General features: G+C 53.8%; 1 protein-coding gene across 1 annotated transcript in view; it reads left to right on the forward strand.

Annotated features, from left to right (window-relative positions):
* The first annotated feature begins 1,068 nt into the window (after positions 1–1,068).
* Positions 1,069–20,104, forward strand: part of SLC6A20 (solute carrier family 6 member 20) — a 38,923-nt gene continuing 19,887 nt past the window's right edge. Inside the window, exons 1-3 of the mRNA XM_055343568.1 lie at positions 1,069–1,290; positions 15,645–15,785; positions 17,407–17,498. Of these exons, the coding sequence (XP_055199543.1) occupies positions 1,170–1,290; positions 15,645–15,785; positions 17,407–17,498 (354 nt within the window). The 5' untranslated portion in view covers positions 1,069–1,169. The remainder of the gene's footprint in view (positions 1,291–15,644; positions 15,786–17,406; positions 17,499–20,104) is intronic.

The following is a 20,104-nucleotide window of genomic DNA, read 5'->3' on the forward strand; positions in this document are numbered from 1 at the left end:
ATTCCTCCAGACTACGGGGGACTTCGAACAGTGGCCCCTTTATTGTGCACTTACTATGTGGCAGGTCCTAAGCTAAGTTATCAACTAATTCTCACACGAGCCGTCACAGGTTTGTTTCCGTGACATGAGGCTCCGAGAGGTTCAGGGATTCGTCCAAGGTCACACGGCTCAGTGGCAGTGCTGAGAGCCAAAGCCAGCTGTGGCACTTCTCCAGAGCACCAGGCTTAGACATGTCTGGTGTGACCACCTGGAACCAAACAGCCTTTCCAGACTGTTTTTTTTAGGCCTCAACTCCAGTGAAATGGAGCCGAATCTCTAGCCCTTAGACCCGCCAGAGCAGTAGAGTATCGCACACCTGACCCCCACCTGGCCCCACAGAGCCAGACTCCCCGCGCTACATACCTAGTCAAGTGGGGCCTGTCTGTAGATGGAGGGCAACCTGGCTGGCGGGATCGCTCTTCCTTCAAGAAGCGTGTGTGTGTGTGTGTGTGTGTGTGTGTGTGTGTGTGCAGCAGTGGAGGTGCTGCAAAGTCCCTCTCTCCATCCCTCCTTCCCTGCCTTCCAGTTTCTGGGTAACCGTCCAGTCTCCTCCTCCGGGAAGTCCTCCAGGACCACCCCAGCCTACCCCCACGGTACTGCTCACCCTTTTGGTTTGCCTTAGTTGCCTTTCTCCTGTCTCAGTCTTCTATACAAAGGACTAAAATGGGCCACTATGAAATTGTCCTTTCTGTGGGTCAACAGTAGTTGAAAATGGGACCTTTTTATCCCGGCCAATGTAAGCAGTTCCCTCTCGGGAATGTCGGGTCCCACGGGGGTGTGTGTGTGTGTGTGTGTGTGGCCCCCGGCGCGTGCCCAGACGATGCCCAGCACCCAGGAGGCACCCAGCGGACGGTGGGCAGGCGGCCGGGAGCACCTGCGGGCTCCGACGCGCTCCCCGCACCGCGCCCTCCCGGGCGCAATCCCGGGCGCCTTCCGGGCGGCGGCGGCCGGGCGGGGTGGGGCTCGGCGTCATCCGTTCACCAGCCTCGCCCCTCCGCGGCGCGCGTTAATGAGATTAGCAATTAAAAAGCGAGCGAGCGAGCGGCGGCGGCCCGGGCGCGGGGCCACCCCCAGGCCGAGCGGGCGGGACGCGCCGGCAGCCGCGCTCCGAAGCAGCCCCCGCGCCCGCCATGGAGAAGGCGCGGCCGCTGTGGGCCAACTCGCTGCAGTTCGTCTTCGCCTGCATCTCGTACGCCGTGGGCCTGGGCAACGTGTGGCGCTTCCCCTACCTGTGCCAGATGTACGGCGGAGGTGAGTGCGGCGCGCGGGGGGCGCGCGCCCGGGCCGGGAAACTGAGGCAGACCCGCGGGCTCGGACCCGCGCGCCCCGGTCCGCCTGGCGCTTATCCGAAGGCGCCCTCCTGCGCGCCCTGCAACCCCCACCCCACTCCCTCCGCAAACCCCCACCCCTCTCCCTCCGCAAACCCCCACCCCACTCCCTCCGCAAACCCCCACCCTCTCCCTCCGCAAACCCCCACCCCTCTCCCTCCGCAAACCCCCACCCCTCTCCCTCCGCAAACCCCCACCCCACTCCCTCCGCAAACCCCCACCCCTCTCCCTCCGCAAACCCCCACCCCTCTCCCTCCGCAAAGCCCCCACGCCCTCCCCCTGCAAGCCCCCCACTCCGCCCCAGGTGCTGCTGAGCCCCTTCCTGCACCCCAGCTCTGTGAGCAGGACGCTCCGGACTGTTTTCTCCATGGGGCAATCGCCTGACTTCTAGTGAGTAAACCTGACATTTAATTGCAAAAAGTGAGCAGGAAATTGTCCCCTTCAACAGAAACCTCTGCGACAGTTTTCAAATTTGAAACACGCTCCAAGGAGTTCGGTTTGAAACAGGTTAAAAGAATCTTGAGCCAGCTCTTTAAATTCCCTATTAAAACATTGGTTTTGGGGCAGCCCAGGTGGCTCGGCGGTTTAGCGCCGCCTTCAGCACAGGGCGTGATCCTGGGGTCCTGGGATGGAGTCCCACGTCGGGCTCCCTGCATGGAGCCTGCTTCTCCCTCTGCCTGTGTCTCTGCCTCTCTCTCTCTCTCTCTCTCTCTCTCTCTCATGAATAAATAAATAAAATAAATCAAAAATAAATTCAAAAATATGCCAAGAAAAGAGGAGAAAAAAATATGCCAAAATGTTGATAATGGTTATCTCAGGGTGATTTTTCTTTGCCTTGGACTGTGTGTGCACGTGTGTGAGTGTGTGTGTGTGTGTGTGTGTGTGTGTGATCTATACCTAGGAATGGTTTTTCACCATAAAGGACAATAAAAGATGTTAGACCAAACTATTTACACAATTTAACCCATTTAAGAAGGACCAAACCTAAACTACCGCTCCCCCGCCTTCCCCCAACCAGCTCAAAAAAAGGAAATCCCAAACCTGACAAAAGGTTAACTCTCTGATTCCCTTTTTTATTTGAAGGGTATAAATACATCATAATTATGGGAAGGGCATGCCTTGCCATGTGTTGTAACAGCTTCTTAACTGACTTTTGAAAGAATCATTGGTCAGGATGAGATTCCACGTCCTCCTGTGCTCAGCACACCTACCTATGATACCTTTGTCCTGGCTGCATGTTTTCCAACCACCCGGCCAGGTGAGCCTTGCTGTCACGTGACAGTTTCCTTGTTTCTAATGACACCGTCCCCTGAATAGTCTGCAGGTGACACAGGTCAGTAGGAGTAGTGCTGAAATAGAATATATGTAAGGAGTTTACTAGGGGAACCGCAGGACCTTTAAGACCTGGAAAAGGAAAGAAGAAATCCTGGGGCAGGGGCGGGGTGGGGGGTGGGGTCATGCACCTGGGTGGCTCAGTCAGTTGAGTGTCTGCCTTTGGTTCAGGTCATGATCCCAGGGTCCTGGGATCGAGCCCCATGTCCAGCGCCCTGCTCAGCGGGAAACCTGCTTCGCCCTTCTCCCTCTGCCTGCAGCTCCCCTGCTTGTGCTCTCTTGCTTTCTCTCTGTCAAATAATGGATGAAATCTTAAAAAAAAAAAAAAAAAAGCTGTGTCTGGTATAGAGTATACTCGGGCCGGCTGGGTCCAGGGTGGGCAGATATAGGCTGTGCGGGTGGCACCTTCTTAAGCATAAGTGTCTACAGAATAAGGACCCCACAGCTTCTCCTGGCACAGTAAGGACTTCGTCACCCAACACCTGCTCCTCTTTCCACTCCATTTCCTGCCACTCATCTTCCAGCCCCACCAACTGTTCTGGACAGTTCTCTGTCTGCGAATGCCTACTCTCTGCCTCCACTCTTTGCACGAGCCATTTCGTCCACCCGGGAAGCTGTCGGTGGCCTGGAGGCCTCCTTTCTCTGCCAGCCCCCAGGCCCACTGGTGGGGTCAGAGGAGGCGCCAACGAATATTTGTTGGACAGCTGAGCAACCTCTGTTAGGGAAAGCGCGGGGTACACAAGGTGGGGATGCTGGCAGTTTTCCCAAGGGTCTTCCCCTGTCGAGTGGTATTACCTTTTAATAAGTGATTTATGTGGCCCAAAACCCCAGCCCTTTGCAGACCCATTCTTTACCTAAAGCTAAGAGGTAAACCAACCACATCAGGAAAGTGTCACCTCCTTCTAAGCAGCACCGTGACCCACCACCTCCAGCCAACAAAGGGCTTGTTTATAAGCTACAGAGCCAAACTGCGCCAAAATACTTGCCAGAATAAAGCGGATTAAGGGTCCGAGCTCCTTTCCATGGGGCTGGGCCCATGACTGGGGACGCTTGTGTCGTTCCTGCTCCGGGGCCAGGCCCAGCACGAGGAATGTTAATTCTGAAGATTACGTTCCGGGTACCAACCAGCTCTGTGCAGTGCGCCGGCTCTAGAGGAAACATAAAAGGGCACAAAACCTCTTCTTGAACGGGTCAGCAGGTCTCGGCGACCGTGTCGGCATCTAAGGCGGTGTTCTTTTGAAAGAAATTCAGTATGAAAATGTCCTTGTAGAAAAGAAACGCACCAGAAACTGCTTTTCATACAAACATGCTCTAGTCACGGAAGAGAGGCGGACAAATGGGAACAGTTGCGTGGCTGGTGGTAGTGTGGATGCTTTTCCTCCGGAGTGTTCTCTCTATTATATCTGGTGAAGAGGAGGAAATCGGGGGACAGTTGCCTGTATTGGTTTGATGACACTCAGACTGGATGTCTCACTCCCCCTCGACGCCCAGTCTGCTCCTCTCTGGCACTCAGAGCATGGCACCCCCAACTGTAGCCTTTCTGGGGAGCCTGATGAACTGCAGGTCTCAGGCGCCTGCTCCCCACCCCCGAGATTCTGACTCAGAGACCTGCGGGGAGGCAGGGGCAGGATCTACCTTTCTAGCAAGGTCCTAAGTGGTGCTGATGCTGCACGTCCTTGGACCAAGGTCAGGGTTGCTCTTGTGTCATCCACCGGGCCACCAGCTGCTAGGAGCCTGGTAGCCAGGTGCTGGAAAACGTTGAGCAGCTGGCTTCTGGTGGGAGAAGTAAGATCTAACTGGCAACATTTGATGATCCTTGCACTGTACATACTCCCCCCATGGCCGATTTCACACTGGAATGTCCTGGGATGTGACAGCATAAAGTCCTAGGACGTGGGGCTAGCAGAGGTGCACACAGCCAGCCCTCAAGAGCTGGTCTGAGCTGGCCCCATGTGCCCCCGTGGCAGGACACGTGGATGGCACTGCAACTGCTCACTTGTGTGCATGTGTGCACGGTGCATGTGCATGTGTGTTTCTGCAGTTCTCCTGGGTGGGACGGAAGCCTGAAGTTCAAAGGTTGTAGCACATTGACCACATAAAGTTTCCAAAGTCAACTCTGGATGGTAGGTGAGAAAAACGTGCTCAGTGAGTCCCTTGAGAAGCCAAGTCTGGGCTTCTAGACTCAGTGCTGGGAACCAGCATGTCTGGGCTCCTCGTAGCAACACAGTGAAGTGTTTCCTGCAAATACCCAAAGTCCTCCTCCCAGCACCCCTGCAGTTGGTCCTGTTGTCCCCACTAAGAGGTAGGACACAAGTCCAGGAAAGAAAAGGAGGCTCCTGGAGGTGGAGCTGGGGCTCAGGCCACTTCCATGTCAGAGCCAGGCTCTTCCCCAGACCCCTGGTGTCAGGGTTTCCTGTTCTGATAAAGGCAGGACAGAAGTGACTGCTCCAGCGGCCCAGGCCTCCTCCCAGGTCCAAACTGGCTCCAGCTCAGGGCCCTTCCCCACACTGTGACCAGAGGTGGCCCAGATGAGCACCTGGTGTCCGCAGTGTCCCCTGTGGCTTTCAGGCAGCCCTCCCTCCACCCCTGCCCTTCTCCCAAATGTACACCCTCCCTCTGTGGGGCATACCCCATACTCCTCGCCCTCTCCGGGACACCTCCTCCTCCCTAAGTTAAAAGCGGCTCCCTAAGTTAAAGCCGTGACTTACCATGCACAGCACCGTGGACTCTGACACAGCTCACCCCCGTCCCCCACAGTGGGAAGAGCCCCCTGCCAGGACGCAGCGTCCACCTGCCAGTGGAGAAGCCTCTACCCTGTCCACACGTTAGCATCCCCCAGGAGCTGGGGAACACCCTGACATCCATGATTTCCCCACCCCAAATCCTGATAGGGTTGGTCTCATGGTGTAGTAGCTTTAAAGCTCCCCAGGAGATCCTGATGTGCACTGGGGATGAGAACTTCCATCTTAGATCCTTTTCCAAAGAGGCAGGAGTGTAGAAAATTGAACAGTCAACAATAAAACCTCTTAGGAATTTAATTTCAGTCCTTCAACAAGTTATCGATTGAGCATCTGCTGCGGGCCAGGGACAAAGCTGGCCATCACCCTTGAGGATGCCACGTCATGAACATATCCCTTCTGCGGAAGAGCTGACTGCCTGAAAGAGCCCAGAAAGGCTTCCAGCAGTGGTGGCATTTCATCTAGGCCTGGACAGATGAGTCTGAGCTCATTGGTAGATTTAGGGACAAAATCATTCCGGGCAGAAGAAGCCGTGTGTGCAAAAGACACAGAAGGATGAGCATCTGAAGGGAATGGCTGGAAACTATGTGGCCAGGATATCTGGGGTGGGGGCCAGGGCCATGGTGGGAGGGGACATGAGGAAGAGTCCAGCATGAATGCAAACCTAAGGTCTTTGACTAACAGGTTGACAAGATGGATCTTCACTTGGACAGCAGAGTCAGGATTTCAGGCGGAGAAGCAGGGCCTTCAGAGCCATGGGGGACTGAGAGGGTGCCAAGATAGAACCCAGGACCCCGTTCACCAGGGTAGCTGGTGATGATGCTGCTGGCACAGGGGATGGGCAAGGAGGGACCAGGGCCAGTGGAATAGGCATCTACAGGTTTTAGACCAAGGTGTCAGGTAGGGTGAAAGGGAACTTTCATTTTTCTTACTTGTGTCTCTGTTCTTCGTTTCCAAAAGTTGACTGGAGTTGACTCCAAATAACGAACTTTTAGGGGAGAGCCAAGATGGGCGAGGGTGAACGAGGAGGAGACAGGTTACAGTAGGATGGGGTAGTAGGCTGCAGGGAATAGCAGAGCACTTCTCAAAGTGTGGTCCCCAGACCAGCAGCTTCTGCATCACCTGGGAACTTGTGGTCTGTACCCCCTTACACACACACACACCCTAAAAAGAAAAAAAATCAGGTTAAAAAGTCCCTGTGTGGTTTTGTAGAGACAAAGGTATGAAAGTGGAAAGAGTGTGAGTTTGAAAGCCTGAGCAAACTTTCCCCTGCAAGTGGCTGCATCTGATTGCTTGGTGTCTTCATGGGTCTCAAAGGACAGAGATTTGTGGAGATGACTTTCATACAGAGAGGAATTTCTCTTGTAGTGAGTTTCTTGGGTGAGGCAAACAGGGCAACTGGCTGCGATTGTTAGAGGAATAAGTAGCAACGTGCTCTAGAATGACAAACTCTGTGTGTGTGTGTGTGTGTGTGTGTGTGTGTGTGTGTGTGGTGGTGGAGGTCATAAATGTATATAATACTTGTTCACGGTAGGAAATTTGGGAAATTGAGAAATGTACAAAGAAATAAAATACAAAATCACCCCCCAATTCCCAAAAGTCCAGTACCCAAAAGTCATGACTGTTATTTTTTTGCATTTCATTTTTGCAAGTCATTTTTTTTGCAACCTAACAAAATTAGAGGCATATTTTTTTAAGATTTTATTTATTTATTCATAGAGACACAGAGGGCGGGGGGGGCGGCAGAGACACAGGCAGAGGGAGAAGCAGGCTCCATGCAGGGAGCCCGACGTGGGACTCGATCCCGGGTCTCCAGGATCACACCCCGGGCTGCAGGCGGCGCTAAACCTCTGCGCCACCGGGGCTGCCCTAGAGGCATAATTTGTATGCGATTTTGTGTCTTGCTGATTTTACTTTACCTGCGACGGTCCTTTCCAAAACCATTTCACAGTCTTTGAAACTCTGAACTCACACCGCTCTTCGAGGTTCCGTTTACAGATGTAGCGTAAGGAACGTGCCCATTCTCCAACATGCACTTAATCTCACAAACCTTGCAAGCCGCACGTCTAGGTGTTAAGCACATCTTCATCAGTGTTGCCTCGGGCTCGTCTATCCCCTGCCAAGTGAGGCGAGGGCCAGTTGGAGAGTGTTCCCCGGGTCCTCTACTGAGTACAAATGTCTCAGGCCAGCTCTTGGCCCACTGGAGGGTGAGCCAGCGCTCCTACTGGGAAATCAGCGCTTTTTTGCAGATAGGAGCCCACTCCTCCCCGTGAATGGGCTTCTGGGGCTGCGCGATGGGCTGCCTGACCAGGTGAAACCCTCCGGGGTGGGCTTCCCTGGCGAGAGGGTACAGGCATCCACCCCGCTGGGAGAGGCTGCTCTATCCCTGGGGCCCCTCCTCCTCCTCTCAGGGTGCCTCTGTGCCCCACCTTCTCACCATCTGATGCTCATCAGGTCCAGGTTGGTCAACTGTGGACGGGGCTGAGCCACCCCAGTGTTTTCTACAGAGCCAATCCTGCAAGTGGCAAACACAGCTGCGTGCCTCCAGGGCTCCGGAGGGCCCATTGCTTTGGCTCCCTGCTGCAGTAGCTCACAAAAACTCTTATTTTTCTTACGAGACTTTTTAAAAATTTTTACGTGGGACTAGCAAGCCCTTTCAATGACACGGCCAGGGAAATGTCGGGTAGAATTTGTATTTCCAGCTGCTGGGCCCACAGTCTTCTCTCCCGCTTGGTTCTTTCTAGAGACACAGGAGATGGATGCTTGGGGTTGCTGCCCATGCCTCACCTTCTGTCATTTCCACTTTATCCTCTTTCCCTGAGCCACAGGGTGTTTGTTTGTTTGTTTGTTTGTTTTATGAGAAACACAGAAAGAGGCAGAGACACAGGCAGAGGGAGAAGCAGGCTCCCTGCAGGGAGCCTGATGCAGGAATTAATCCCCGGACCCTGGAATCAAGCCCTGAGCCAAAGGCAGATGCTCAACCCCTGAGCCACCCAGGCGTCCCCAGGGTGTTTCCACCCCTCCATCCCCCCATAGCCTCCATTGGCTTTAAATTAATTCGCTATATTTTTTTCATCTTCATAAAATCTTCTTTATCCTTAAATTGTCCTTTCTTCCTCATTGCCTGAGGCTGTTCTATAAACATAGCATCCTTTTCACTCTTAGGGACCAAGTGCTAGAAATTTGCTCCCCGTTTCTTCTGTTTCTCAAAGCAAATCGATTTTGGAGGTAGACATTTGCTCTGATGCCTTAGTGTGGCCCTTGTATCTTGATCAGCGGTACATTATCTTAGGGCCAAAGACTGTCTTCTGAGTGCTCACCCCTTCTGAGGGAGGTGCAGGCCAATGTAGACCTGCCCAAGGTCCGTCTTACCTGATATGGCCACAAAATAAAGCGAGAGTTCGAAGGAAGCTGATAAGAAATTTTAAAAGACACACTGGTTTTAGCAACGTGATGGACTTTCCCAGACCTCTCCATCATCTCTCTCTGGTAAGAGCTTCACAAATTGCCCATCCACCTAGAACACTTAGCATCAAGCAGTCATTCAGCAAACACTCACTGAGCCCCTACTTCGTATAGGGCCCTGTGTTAGAAACTGGAGATTCAGCTGTGGGCCAGGCAGACTGTATCTCTGCACTCGGGAGCTGGGGTGGACAGAACCACTCAGCTTTGGGTGATCCGGAGAGGTTCCTGGAGGAAGTCATGTGTGTGGAAGGTCCAGTGAGCCTGAAGGATCCTGTCCTGCATGCACCAAATATGCACTGTGCTCTGTCTGCTCTCTGCTCACCTCTGCTCCAAGCAGACCAGCGAGCAAGAGCATCCATGCTAAGTGAGGGAGACAGACACCAAGTAGACAGCTAAAATTGCAGCATAATGTCACATGGGTCACTGCTTGGAGGTCCAGCGGGGTGAGAAGTTGCAGGATCACTGTGGTGTGGGGGCTGTGGTCACCAAGGCAGACCAAGAAGGCCCCTGTGAGGAAGGCAGGTTTGGCAGAGAAATGAGAGAAAGGAAAAAGCAATCCAGGCAGAGGGAACAGCACGGGCAAGTATGCAGAGGCCGGACCAACGGGAAGGGCCACTCAGCTGTGGCGACATGAGGGAGGCCACCAGCCTGGAGAGGAAATGGGAGCCCTGGGTCTCAGAGCCTCAGAGGCCATGGGAGGGAATGTGGGTGCTATTCTAGGTGTAAGGAGGAGCCATAGAGGCTTTGACCAGGTGTAGGGGGTGGGGATGGGGGAGACAGAGAGTGATGCAATCTGACAATCAGGCTTCAGGGGCGGGGGGCAGCTGTAGAGTGGACACAAGAAGACCAACACCAAGGGGACTGCGGCCGAGACGTAATGCTGGGCACTGGGGAGGTGGCAGTGAGTATGAGCTCTCCAGGCTCAGAGCTGTCTCTATATGCTCAGAATATAAATGTCCCCTGTGACTGGAAACACCCCCCTCACCCAGGGTCATGCAGTCGCTCACAGGCCCGCACCACCCGCACTCCGTGACCTATCTCTGCAGCACAGACCATTCTAGAGCTTAAGGACTTAGAAGGAATGATGCGATTATAAAGTCACCCGTTGGCCGGTTGGCAACCAACACAACGATGGTCATTTCCCACACGAATCCTCAGTGGCTCCTAAATCTAGCGGGCAGAGGTCCGATGCTGGGACACAGGATGCCTGCTTTGGCTCAGAGTGTCTCCCATCCAGCCACATAATCATTTCCCAGGAGCAAACAGTAACTTCCCGCAGAGAAGCCCAGCAGACCCCACCTTGACCAAGTGAGCGAAGTTAACCCGACCAGGAATGGGGCAAGGCGGCATCATGTGCCTCTGGACAAAGACCGAGATGGCTTGGGTGTTCCTGCCAAAACCCAAAGCGAGGGACATTCCATAGAAGAACTGACTCGTCCTCTCCAGCGTGTCAAGGTCACAAAAGACAGAGAGAGCCTGAGAGGCTGTCCCCGATTGAAGTGGCCGACAAGAGGTGGCCTGAGACACTGCTTGTGATGGGGAGACCAGAGGGACGACAGGCGTGGGCTAGTCGGTCAAACTGCAGTGAGGTCTGCGGCTTAAATCGCAGTGCTGCTTCCTTGTCACTCTCCTGGTTCTGCCCATTGCCCTGGGATTATGCAAGAGAATGTCCTTGTTTTTAAGAACTATGTGATGAAGTATTGAGAGGTAAAAAGGAAAAAAATAGTGACTAAAGCAGTGAATTCTTTCCTGCAGCTCTGTGGGTGCCTGGGCGTTTCTCCCTCCGGGCTTCACCAGGCCTGGCTGTCCTGGCGACATCTGCCGGGTAAGCCCTCACACGTGGGCACTTGGCCCTGAGCTGGATGGGCCCTTGGTTCTCCTCCATGTGGCTTTTCATCCTCAGGTCCCCTGGACTGGCTTCCAGATGTAGAGGCCTCAGGGAGCACTCCAGGAGGTGGTGGTGAGGCTGCAAGGCATCCTGAGGCCGGGGCTCTGGAACCACCATGCCATCCTCTCCCCCACATCCTGTTGGACAGAGCTGGTCCCAGGACCAACACAGATTCATGGGTAGGGAAATAGGAAGGTCTTCTCAGGAGCGGCTCCAGAGACTGTGCAGCCGTATTGAATCCCCCACTGTGTGCCCCGACAAGGCGCGGGAGCGAAGGCCTTCGTCTTCCTCTTCCTGATGACAGGGGCGAGGGGGTCTCCTCAGGCTAAAACAGGGTCAGAGATTTTATATCAAAGGAACATGGGGAGAGGCCAGTGGGAAGAGGGTTGGCTAATGGACTTGTTTTCAGAGTGATCACAAAACTGAATTTTCTTTTCTTGAGAAATATGTATATGTAGAAACACACTTTTTTTGGTGTCCCCTTCTATGAATCTTGAGAAATGTATGGTTGTGTTACCTCCACCACCATCATGCCCCTTATAGTCAGCCCTTCCATTCCCAACCTCCAGCAACCACAGATCTGTTTCCCTAGAAGTGGGGACAGAATGTCATATAAATGAAACCATACATGTCCATCGGACAAATGAATGGATAAAGATGTGGTATATATATATATATATATATATATATATATATATATATATCCAATGAAACTACTCAGCCATCAAAAAAAAAATGAAATCCTACCATTTGCAATGATGTGGATGGAACTAGAGGGTATTATACTATGGGAAATACGTCAATCAGAGAAAGACAGTTTTATGATCTCAGTCTTATGTGGAACTTAAGAAACAAAGCAGGATCATAGGGGAAGGGAGGGAAAAATAAAACAAGACAAAATCAGAGAGGGAGACAAACTGTAAGAGACTCTTAATCATAGGAAACAAACTGAGGGTCACTGGAGGGGAGGGGGTTAGGGGTGGGGTAACTGGGTGATGGGCATTAAGGAGGGCATGTGATGGAATGAGCACTTGATATGAAATAAGACTAATAAATCACTGACCTCTACCTCTGAAACCAATAATACGTTATATGTTAATTGATTAGATTTAAATTTAAAAATTTACAAAAATGGGGGATCCCTGGGTGGCTCAGCAGTTTGGCACCTGCCTTTGGCCCAGGGCATGATCCTGGAGTCCTGGGATCGAGTCCCACGTCGGGCTCCCGACATGGAGCCTACTTCTCCCTCTGCTTGTGTCTCTGCCTCTCTCTCTCTCTCTCTCACTCTCTCTCTCTCTCGTCTATCATGAATAAAAAAAATTACAAAAATGGAATCATACAGTATGTCACCTTTTGAATCTGGCATCTTTAACTTAGCATAATGCTTCTGAGAGCCTCTGGCGCTGTTGCATGAATTAGCAGTCTGTTCCTTTTTACTGGCTGAGTAGCATTTCGCTGTATGGACGTACCACATTTATTTGTCCACTCACCCAGTGGAGGGCCATTAAGTTGTTTCCAGTTTCTGACAACTCTGAATGGAGCTGCCATAAACATGCACATGTAAGTTTTTGTGTGAACGTTGTCACTTCTCTAGAGCAAACACATAGGCGTACGATTGCTGGATCACACAGCAAGTGTGTGCTTAACTTTATGAGAAACTGGCAAACCACTTCTCAGAGTGGCTGCGCCATCTTACATGTCACTGGCGATGCACAGGAGCTCCCCTAGATCCTCGCCAACACTTGGTATTGTCAGCATTTTTCTATTTTAGCCGTCCCAGTAGGTGTGTGGTGGCATCTCGGCGTGGCTAGAAGGTGCTCATTTTCATAATGAATGGCAATGTTGAGCAACTTTTCATGGGCTAATTTGCCATTCATATATTTTCTTTGGTGAAACATCTGTTCAAATCTTTCATACATTTTTTAGAAGATTTTATTTATTTACTCATGAGAGACACAGAAAGAGAGGCAGAGACACAGGCAGAGGGAGAAGCAGGCTCCATGCAGGGAGCCCTATGTGGGACTCAATCCCGGGTCTCCAGGATCACACCCTGGACCAAAGGCAGGCGCTAAACCGCTGAGCCACCCAGGGATTCCCCTCTTTCATACACTTTTTGAATGAGTTCTTCGTTTTCTCATTGTTGAGTTTTGAAAGTCCTTTATAAATATAGACACTAAGCCTTTGTCAGATATGTCTTTGGCAAATGTTTCTCCCAGTCTTTAGCTTGCCTTTTTAATTGTCCTAATTGTGTCTTTCATAGAACACAATTTAAAAACAAAATCTGACTTATCCATACCTTCTTTCATAGATAGTGCTTTGGATGTGGTAGCCAAGAACTCTTTGCCTAGCCTGCAGTCAGAAAGTTTTTCTCCTGGGCTGTCTTCTAGAAGTTTTATAGTTTTGAGTTGTGCATATAGGTCTGTGATCCCATTTTAGATATTTGTTGGGTAGGGTGGGGGATGCATTTAAAATGTGAGATGTGGGTTGGGATTCATTTTTTCTGCATATGGGTGTTCAGTTGTTCTAACACCATTTTTGGAGAAAACAATTGCAGAGCAAATTCACTCAGATTGTGTTTTTGGATAGTTGGAGGGGTGATAGAACTGTCTGATGGGCAGGCCTCGAGAGCCCCCGTGCCCCCACCTGGGCACCAGACCTTGGATTTCCAGCCTTCCCATGGGCAGTGGGCCATCAGGCAGGCCCTGTCAAAGAGAAAATCCTGCCACAGACCTTGCCAGGCCTCATGTGGTTACTGTTTAACACCTTGGGTGAAAATGAGCTTTTCTTCTAACCACTGAGGGTTTGAATGTTGCTCTGAACCACTGAGGGTTTGAATGTTGCTCTGAACAGGTGGTGCCAACATAACCTTTGTTGTTAGGTTTGTGGTGGGTGGGAGCCCCCAGCAGCCTGCCTCTTGGACTCCCTGCTACCAAAGAGGAACCTGGTGTGATGCCAAAACATGTTTCTGCAGGGCAGGAAGGGAGCAGGGCCTGGCGGCGTCATCAGAACAGAGTCCAGAAGTGAGAGGGAACGCTTGTCGTAGGCCCCAGTGTGGGCAGGGAGCACAGACGTGGAATGCAAAGGCCTGGCAGTCCCGTGCACACAGCCGGTGCCTGTTTCTCCAGGGTAGGAGGTGGCCCTGCTCCATCTCTGCTTGGTCTTGGTGCCAGCCATCCTACTTCTGCGATTTCTATCCCAAGGAAAGAACCAAACATGAGGGCCAGCCTTTGTCCCACTGCTCTATTTAGGATGAGAGGACACTGGCTACAGCTAAGTGTCCAAGGACAGATGAAAGGAGTCTGGGAGTGTTTACCTAGTGAAATACTGAGCAGCTACTAGAGGGGTGATGCACATGTACAGGTTGTGGTCAGAAGAGGGTTTGTGAGATCCTGCTGGGGGAGAAAAGTGGGCTCTGAGGCCGCCCATATATTCAGTGGAGGCATCCTTGTAAATATTAGATGTTCACGTAAGCACGTTTACCTGAACATTTTTGGAATGAATTCCTTCTATAACCAGCCCTTAACCCCTACAGCTGTAGTGTCAGGGTTTTATTTTAATCAGGAGTCCTGCCCTCTTCTCCTCCTGGACCTTTTCTCAGGTCCACTGCCAAGGAGCTGGGGGGAGGGGGGAGGATGAGCGGGGCTTCAGAGAAGGAGGGAAGGAGGGGTGGGGCTCATGGGAGAAGAAGCAGGGCAGTGCTCTGCAGGGCAGGGGTGGAGGGAGCCCCCAGCAGGCTGCCCACCTCTGTCCCTCTGTCCAGGTGTCAGCAGTGGAGAGGGCTTCCATAGCTCCATCCATACTGCCTGGCTCCCCACCATCATCACAGGAACTTGTTTGTGGGTGGCTCCTCAGAAACCAGTGGGTTTTAAATGTGTGTTAGTCATTGTACTCTTTATCAAAATAAAATTTTAGGCTGAAGGCCACTGTATAAAACAGATACACACACAGTAGAGGTGCTCTGAAAAAATGGTGACCTAGGCTCGGTCTGTTGGAGACCAACACATACACACCAAGCCCCTGCCCATGCCATTGGTTGGTACAACATAAGATGGACTAGGGTTTCTGGCAGAGGAGCTGGGGCACCTGAGGCATTGAGGAAGGCACTCAAGGGGCTTGGAACGGTGGCAGCTGATCATTCAGGATGGAAGTATTTGAACATTTTAACTGACAAGTTCATATGTCATCCATGGATAGATAGATGAACAGATGGATAAATGAAAGATAAAAGGATAAAAGGATACATGGATGGATGGATGGATGGATGGATGGATGAATGGTTGGATGGATGGGTGCGTGGATGGATAGATCAATGGATGGAAGAATGGTTCGGTTGATCTGTGGATGGGAGTATGTATGAGTGGGTACTCGGGTGGATGGATGGATGAATGGCTAGATGGATGGGTGGACCAGTGGCTATTTGGATGGGTAAATGGATGGCTAGATGTGTGGATGGTTGGGTGGATGAATGGATGATGAATGGATAGATGGATGGATGGATGGATGATGGATAGATGGATGGTTGGAAGGATGGTTGGTCGGGTGGATGATGGGATGGATGGGTGGATGGATAGGTGGGTGGATGGATGAACGAATGGAAGAATACGGATGGATGAATGACAGGTGAGAGGAATGAAGGAACAGTGCGTTGTGGAACAAGGAGGAAGAGGGGAAGGCAGAAGGATGGAGGATGGATGGAATGTGAGAGGATGGGTGGGAAAGCAGAGGTATGAATGGACACATGGAAAGACCGAAGGAAAGAAGGGAGGGTGGATGGAAGGACACGTGCGTGGAGGTCATGTGGGCTCGAGTAAAACCCATCAGTGATGGCCCGGTCTTGGCTCTGGACACCCACAGGCAGCTTCCTGGTGCCCTACATCATCATGCTTTTTGTAGAGGGCATGCCTCTGCTGTACCTGGAACTGGCGGTGGGGCAGCGCATGCGGCAGGGCAGCATCGGTGCCTGGAGGACCATCAGCCCCTACCTTAGTGGTGTTGGTAAGTGGGTACTCTCCAGTCCTTGCCCACCTGGAGACCCCCTGCCGTATCCCAGACAGTGGGGGGTTGGGCGGGAGGCCCATTGGCGGAACAGCTGGAGCAAGGAGTGAGCACAAGGCCTAAGAGAGAGCCCTTGAATGGGTGGACACACAGCCGAGGAGGGGGTGCCACAGAATGTCGGCTGAGAGGGGCTGGATTTCTTACCCACGTGGCAGTGAGAAGGGGGAGACACCGCTGGGGAGCTGAGGTCACCATGCTTCTCTTCTCTGGGCCTCAGTTTGCTCTTCTCTAAGAGGGAGCTAGCTGCCCAACCAAGGAGCTAGAAGTCAGGGTGCCAGCCAGCTACCATTCAGGGAACTCCCCTAAGTGCTCCCTGCTAATTATTACTAACAACACCTCCCTCTCGGTGAGCACCTACTATGTGCCAGGTGCCAGCCCGCACGACAGATGCACATGAGCCCATGCAATCTTTGTCACACCACTGTGAGGCCGTGGGGCGCTCTCAAGATCTCCAGTGCGTGCAAGCAGAGGCACATGGGTTGTAAGCAGGGCACCACGGTGCCCCCCCCCCCTGGGGTGACTTCGAGCTGGCGTCCCCGGCACCTCTGGGAGATGGTTAACCTACCCTGTGCAACCCTCACGTTCCAGGGCTGCCTGTGAGCAGGAGGACCTTTGGCCAGCCTTGGCCACGGTCTCTTCTGCTCAACCCTCCGGCCCGCAGGCGGGAAGGCGGCCAGGGAAGCGAAGTGGGGTTTCAGGAGCGCGGAGAGGGTAAACCGGCTCGGCTCGGGGTTTAGTCTCCTAGGCAGAAGGAACGCATCCGTGGCCTCCCAAATCCTCCCGACACCCCCCCCCCCCAGCCCTGCGCTGCCTCCTCATCTCGCAGGGCTGTTAATCTTTAACAAGGAGGTGTGTGGTTTTGCAACCTGCCCAAGTGATGGATCACAGAGGGCTTCTCCGAGGTGGCATTTGCTGCCAAGAGGGAAGATACCAGTTTGCGCCAAGCAGGGGTGCTGGCGACTGTTTAACCACTGGCTCTCGCCCAAGGAGGGGGAGGCAGGGCCGGGCCGGGGCATTTACTGATGCCGGTGGTGTGAATGCCCCCCCGCCCCCCGCGGCCCAAGGCCCGCCACCCACGCGGGTGCCAGAGGGTGGGCTGCGCCACGATGCGCACAGTGGCTCGGGGCGTGTGGGCTGGCTGCGCACTCCCGCCCCCCTGCAAGCTGGCCAGCTTGGGGCAGACCTGTCCCCTCCACTCCCCAGGCCCCCATGGCCCTCCACTGCCAGGCAGGGCTGGGCACGAGCGACCCCACTTGAGGGAAGCCGCGGGGGACGGTCTGCGACTCCAGCCGCAGGGTGGCATTGGCGGGCAGCCTGCCCCTCCGCTTAGGTCTAAGCGCCCTCCTGCCGCTAAGAGCTGAGCGCCCTGGGGGCAGCCTCTGCACCTTGTTTCTCCCCTCGGAAGTGGAGGCAGTGACACCCCCGCCACGAAGTTGTCGGGAAGACCCGAAGCACCTCAAGTACTCAGCACAGCACTTGGGCCCGGGGTGTTGCCAAGATGGGGAGTGGCTGGCGGGGCCGGGGCTGCGGGCAGGCCTCAGCGCTCCTGTGCCCCTCACAGGCCTCGCCAGCGTGGTGGCGTCCTTCTTCCTCGCCACCTACTACAACATCATCAACGCCTGGGCCTTCTGGTACCTCTTCCACTCCTTCCAGGTGAGCGGCTGCCCCCAGGGGGGATGAAGATTGGGGGTGGCGGCCTCGGGCTGGGGGCACGTCAAGCACCCCAAACCCCACAGTGGGTGTGTAGGCCCCGCATCCGCGGCCCCAGGCCTGTGTGTGCATGCACGTGTGTCCATTTTTTCTGGGGAGCAGCTTTCTAGATTTCCCCTGGTTCTCTCTGAAAGATGTGACCCCCCCACCCCCCACCCCCCCACCAGCAGCAGCAAATATTGAGCACCCCCTCCCCCAGAAACCATGGAGACAGTCAATGGGATTCCTCCAAGCCAGTCAGCCAGGGGGAGGCCGCCCCTGCTCACTGCCTTTCCTCCATGCCTGCCCTCACTCTCAGGGGCCCCCCTGCCCACTGCCCCCTCTGGCCCTCCAGCAGCCCCGTCTCAGAAGGTCACCGGGCAGGTGCCACGCCCTTGCCCCTGAACCAGGCCTCCACAGGATACACACTGTCCCCCAAAGCAAGGCAAGGCTGGCCATGGACCGTGGGGTCCCCCAACCTGTGAGGCCACTCTCTGAAACACTTGGGCACAGCCTTGAATCTTTGGCACCCCCAGGAATGCTTGGAGGAATGACCTCAATGACGGGGACTTGGCATCGACTTTGGGAAGATGCCACATCCACGCCCCACTCTGGCTACCGAGTCAGCCCTACCCGGGTCCCTCCACTGAAAAATGCCCTGTGTATGTCCCTGACAAGAAGGACTCTCTGCTCTGAGCTTAGTTGCTGCCCCTCATCTCCCTGACTCCACAGCCCTGCCTCTCTTCCCCCTTCTGGGTAGAAATAGCAGTGGCCCTTATTCTTCACTCCAGTGACTGTTCCTCCTCCTCTGCGTGGAGCTGTCATGTGCAGTTGGGCAGGTTGTGCACTGCACAACAGCACCCCCAAATAATGGTTGCCAGACACATCGCCAGTGTTACAGATCTGTATAAAGACAGTTTTCCAAAGATGGAAGCAACGTGTCCAGTTTTTGCAAAATCAGAATAGTTTGACCATGTTCCACAGTGTGAAAACAAGAAATGAGACACATTTTTCTAACTCTCCAAAGTATGAGGACCAGCAATTCCTGAAAATCACTTAATGGTCCATTCGTTCCATCTTTCATGGGCCCATGGACTTCCCCTTCACTCCCTGTGCTCTGGAGACCTCTTGTGTGTTCACGCAGGGGCAGGGACGGTATGAGCAGTAGGCACTCACTCACACTTGCTCTGAGCCAGGCATAGTTGCAAGCACGTCAGAAGTAATCACCTAGGAGCCATCACCACGGCCCTGTGATGTGGGGTGCCCTGGGGTGCCTGAGGCAGAGGGGAGCTGAGTAGCTGAGAGCTTGGCCTCAGGGGCCACGCTCTTGTCTATCCCACTACCAGGCAGTCTTCCCAGCTTCCTGTCTAACCTTCCCTCCCCCCTCCGGGGGGTAGCAGCTGGCGGGGGGGGGGGGGGGGGGGGGGGGGGGGGAGGTTGGGGGGGACTAATAGAAATGCAGATGCAATGACCCCAGCCTGACCCACTGATTCAGACAGAGGAGGGGAGGCCAGGTACCTGGAAATGGGCAGGTTAATCAACCCTTACATACACGCTAAAGCCTCTTCACCCTGGCTCTGCACTGGGATCCCCCAGGGAGCGCTCAAAACTCCCATGCCCAGGCCCCACCCCAGACCAATGAAACCAGAGTCCCAGGGGGTGCAGCCCGGGCACCGTATTTTTTAAATATTTTTTAAAGCGTCCCTTCCCCCAGGGGATTCAATCCCATAGCCAAGGCTGGAAACCAGGCCGGGCCAGGCTGCCTCAGCAGTGGTCCAACGGTGGGGGGACCAGTCAGTCCCACACAGGCCGGCTGAATGGCCAAGGGCCTGTAGGCTGGGTAGCTCCACTGGGCTCCAGGCCCACAAGGGACCCTCCCACCTGCCTGGGGAGTGGTGCTGGCTGTGGCCCGCACCTCATCAGTTGGCTCCGCGTAGTCATTCCCTCCATGAGTCCCTGTCACTCAGCAGTGTGGCCCGAAGATCTTTACATCAGCTGGTTTCCAGGCGGGCCACAATGACTGCCACAAGGCCCCAGGAAGCACCGGCCAGGAAAGAGCAAGGCATCACTTCCCTGCATTTTCTTTTCTTTTCTTTTCTTTTTAAGATTTTATTTATTCATTCATGAGAGACACACAGAGAGAGAGAGAGGCAGAGACATAAGCAGAGGGAGAAGCAGACTCCATGCAAGAAGCCTGGTGTGGGACTCGATCCCGGGCCTCCAGGATTATGCCCTGGGCCGAAGGCAGATGCTTAACCGCTGAGCCACCCAGGTGTCCCCATTTCGCTGCATTCTCCTGGTCAAAGCAAATCCCAGGCAGCCAGGAGTCACAGGGAGGGGCCATAGATGCCGCTTTTCAATGGAAGGAACCATTGGTGGCTGTCTTTTGAAGTAATTCCACATTGAAGCTGGAAACCCACTTATTCCAATGGGCGAAGACCCCCGATTGCTGCCAGGGTCCCACTCACACAGTGTCCCCTGGAGCACTTTCCAGGTGGACTCAAACCTGACCTCCAGCTGCCCGCTGGCAGAGCGGCCCTGGACCCTCGGGTGGCATCTGCCTCCTATGA

The sequence above is a fragment of the Nyctereutes procyonoides genome, unplaced genomic scaffold (genome assembly GCF_905146905.1).
Source record: "Nyctereutes procyonoides isolate TBG_1078 unplaced genomic scaffold, NYPRO_anot_genome, whole genome shotgun sequence".
NCBI classification, from domain to species: Eukaryota; Metazoa; Chordata; class Mammalia; order Carnivora; family Canidae; genus Nyctereutes; species Nyctereutes procyonoides.